This window comes from Mandrillus leucophaeus, unplaced genomic scaffold (assembly GCF_000951045.1).
Source record: "Mandrillus leucophaeus isolate KB7577 unplaced genomic scaffold, Mleu.le_1.0 Scaffold984, whole genome shotgun sequence".
In the NCBI taxonomy this organism is placed as follows: Eukaryota; Metazoa; Chordata; class Mammalia; order Primates; family Cercopithecidae; genus Mandrillus; species Mandrillus leucophaeus.
Genome location: NW_012110741.1, coordinates 588,413 through 591,274, shown reverse-complemented (window position 1 = coordinate 591,274; position 2,862 = coordinate 588,413). Strand labels below are relative to the sequence as shown.

The 2,862-nt window shown below is 56.0% G+C and overlaps 1 protein-coding gene across 1 annotated transcript in view; it reads left to right on the top strand.

Moving 5' to 3' along the window:
* The window catches only part of LOC105532787 (spermatogenesis-associated protein 31A1-like), a 105,777-nt gene extending 104,432 nt beyond the window's left edge, over positions 1 to 1,345 (top strand). Inside the window, exon 5 of the mRNA XM_011971067.1 lies at positions 799 to 1,345. Within this exon, the coding sequence (XP_011826457.1) occupies positions 799 to 1,345 (547 nt within the window). The remainder of the gene's footprint in view (positions 1 to 798) is intronic.
* The last annotated feature ends 1,517 nt before the right edge of the window (positions 1,346 to 2,862 follow it).

Genomic DNA, 2,862 nt, shown 5'->3' with positions numbered 1-2,862 from the left:
GACTAATTTTTGTATTTTTAGTAGAGACGGGGTTTCGCCATGTTGGCCAGGCTGGTCTCGAACTCCTGACCTCATGATCCGCCCGCCTCGGCCTCCCAAAGTGCTAGGATTACAGGTGTGAGCCGCCGTGCCTGGCCCACCTATTGAATTTTTTCAAGGATGTGTTGACAATAGGTGAAAAAATAGAGAACCGCAGGCATAACTTGGAGTCTGGTGACCTTTAATATACACATAGCCCCAGGACCGCTCCCGGGGGAGAGGTGGTGACTTCCAAGGGCCCAACAGCCAAGCTGGGATCAGACAGCCAACCTCCCCTGGCTCCTGAGGTCCTGGCTTGCCCCAAAGACCAGCAGGGGAAGAGGCAGGCAGGCAGGATTTGAACACACAAGGGAGCTGGAAGTGACGTGTCCAGAGTGGGCAGGGGCTGGGCAGGGCAGGAGCGGTCCTTGCTGTCTCCCTCTGCTTTCAGCAGAGCTTTCCTCCTCTCTGGACCCTGTCCATATGGGAAAACAGGAGGTCTCCACAAATCAGGGACAGGAGGAGCCAGGTCTCTAGAGGGAGTTTTCTGTGCCTTGTTCCACATACAGGCGTGCAGGAGGCCCAGGTCCTGGGGCCTCATTTCAGTGGTGGAGAGGCCTGTGCCAGGCAGTGCCACTGATCTAGATGGCGATGGAAATGGCCCTGCCCCCAACATATGGGGCTGGCTGGCACCTGGGATGGAGGGGGCAGTGGGCATGGTCCCCAGCCTGTGGCTTCTCCTGGGCCTGGTCCTGTCTGGGGCCCAGATAACTGAGGCAGCCTCCAAGGTGGGCATAGCAGTGACAGCGGAGCCAGGATCAGCAGGAGGGTCAGGGACCTGGAGCAGAGAGCACCCCCGGTCCCCCGGGAGCTCAGGAGAGTGTGGCACAGAGCTGGGACCCTGACCGCTGAGGATGGCCCGGGCCTGGCTGCTGCCGGTTCCCTCAGGAAACCAAGAGGCGAGTTCTGGGATGTGGAGGAGCGGGATGTGGTGCCCACGGCTCAGGCTAGGAGAAGGGCCACGGGCAACGCTGAGAGACCAACAAGAACACAGGAAGCCGCAAGCCCTGAGCCCTTCTGCGGCTCAGTCTCCACGAGGTGCAGCAAGGCCAGCAATGGAGAGGCCCACAGAGACCTCCCGCAGGAACCTCACAGAGACCTCCCGCACAGAGTCAGCACGCTGGGACCTCTCTCTGCCACACAGAAACACACTGCAGCCTCCGCAGAGACCCCACGGAGCTCTCAGAGACCTCGTGGTGCCCCACAGAGACCTAGCACAGAGATTCCCAGAGTCCTCACCCAGAGAACCCCACAGAGGCCACACTGAGAGACTTCACTCAGTCCCACAGAGACCTCCCGCAAACGTCAGAGATCTTCCATGGTCCTCACACAGAAACCCCACACAGAGACCCCACAGAGGCCTCAGAGACTTCACACAGAGTCATAAAACAGGGACCTCATGCAGAGACTCATGCAGCTCACTGCAACCTCCGGCCTCCAGCTCCAGCAATGGCACACAGCACCCTCCACTGCCTCACAGAGACCTCTCTCAGAGTCCTCCCCACACAGAGACCTTGCCTGCAGATCTCCCCCTCTCCACAGAGACCTCGTACAGATTCCTCACACACAGGCCCCAGGCTGCTCCACACTCATTGCCCAGAAACCTCTCACACAGAATTCCCTCAGACATTCCACGCAGAGATTTTGTAGAGCTCTCACAGGGTCCTCACGGGGTCCTCACACAGGGACTTCATATAGTCCCACGGCCCCTCACACAGAGACGTAGCACAGAGCTTTCACACAGGGACTTCCCACAGAGACCCCACAGAGACCTCTGGAAGATAGCTCCCACAGAGACCTTCTGCAAAGGCCTCATACAGAGGCCTCACAAGAGACAACAGAGCCCTCTCGCTGCCCCATGGGGTCCTCCACAGAGCCCTCATGTGGCCTCACAGGTCTCCTCAGAAAGACTCGGATTTCACAGAGACTTTCCACATAGAACTCACGCAGAAACCTCACACTGAGGCTCCACAGAGACCTCACTCAGAGCTCTCACCAGGAGCCTGGCACTGAGGCCACCCACACGGCGCTCACACAGCGTCCTCGCCGTAGGTGAGATGCCCCTCACAGACACTCCTCAGAGATCCCGCACGGAGGCTTCACGGACACCACACATCCGTTCTTTAGGGGCCCGAGCAGCCACCTGTTGACAGGTCCTTTTCAGTGGATACAAAACCACTTAGCACACCAGCAGCACAGCCGGGATGTCAGCTGCACTCCCCAAGAACCCCGCGACACCCAGATACTGTCAGCAGTGCACTGAAGGGGCTTTTCTGCTTGGGGACATGCTTATACAATTTTTTTCTTTGGTAACGTCGCTGCCTCTGAAAAGAATTATGGATTCCACAGGTAGACCTGCAAATTCTTTTTTTTTCCCCACAGGTTTCTATTAGCTTGAATTCTGACCCACAATTTAGAGCATTCATTTTTTTAAATTATTTTTTGAGATGGAGTCTTGCTCTGTTGTCCAGGCTGGAGTCCAGCGGGATAATCTTGGCTCACTGCAACTTCTGCCCCCTGAGTTCAAGAGATTCTCCTGCCTCAGTCTCCTGAGTAGCTGGGATTATAGGCATGCACCACCATGCCCAGCTAATTTTTTGTATTTTTAGTAGAGACAGGGTTTCACCATGTTGGCCAGCTGGACTGAAACTCCTGACCTCAGGTGATCCACCCACCTCGGCCTCCCAAAGTGCTGGGATTACAGGCGTGAGCCACTGTGCCCTCCCAAAAATTTTTAAATGAGTAAAATATTACCAACCTTCAATGAAAGAAAATATCTTATTT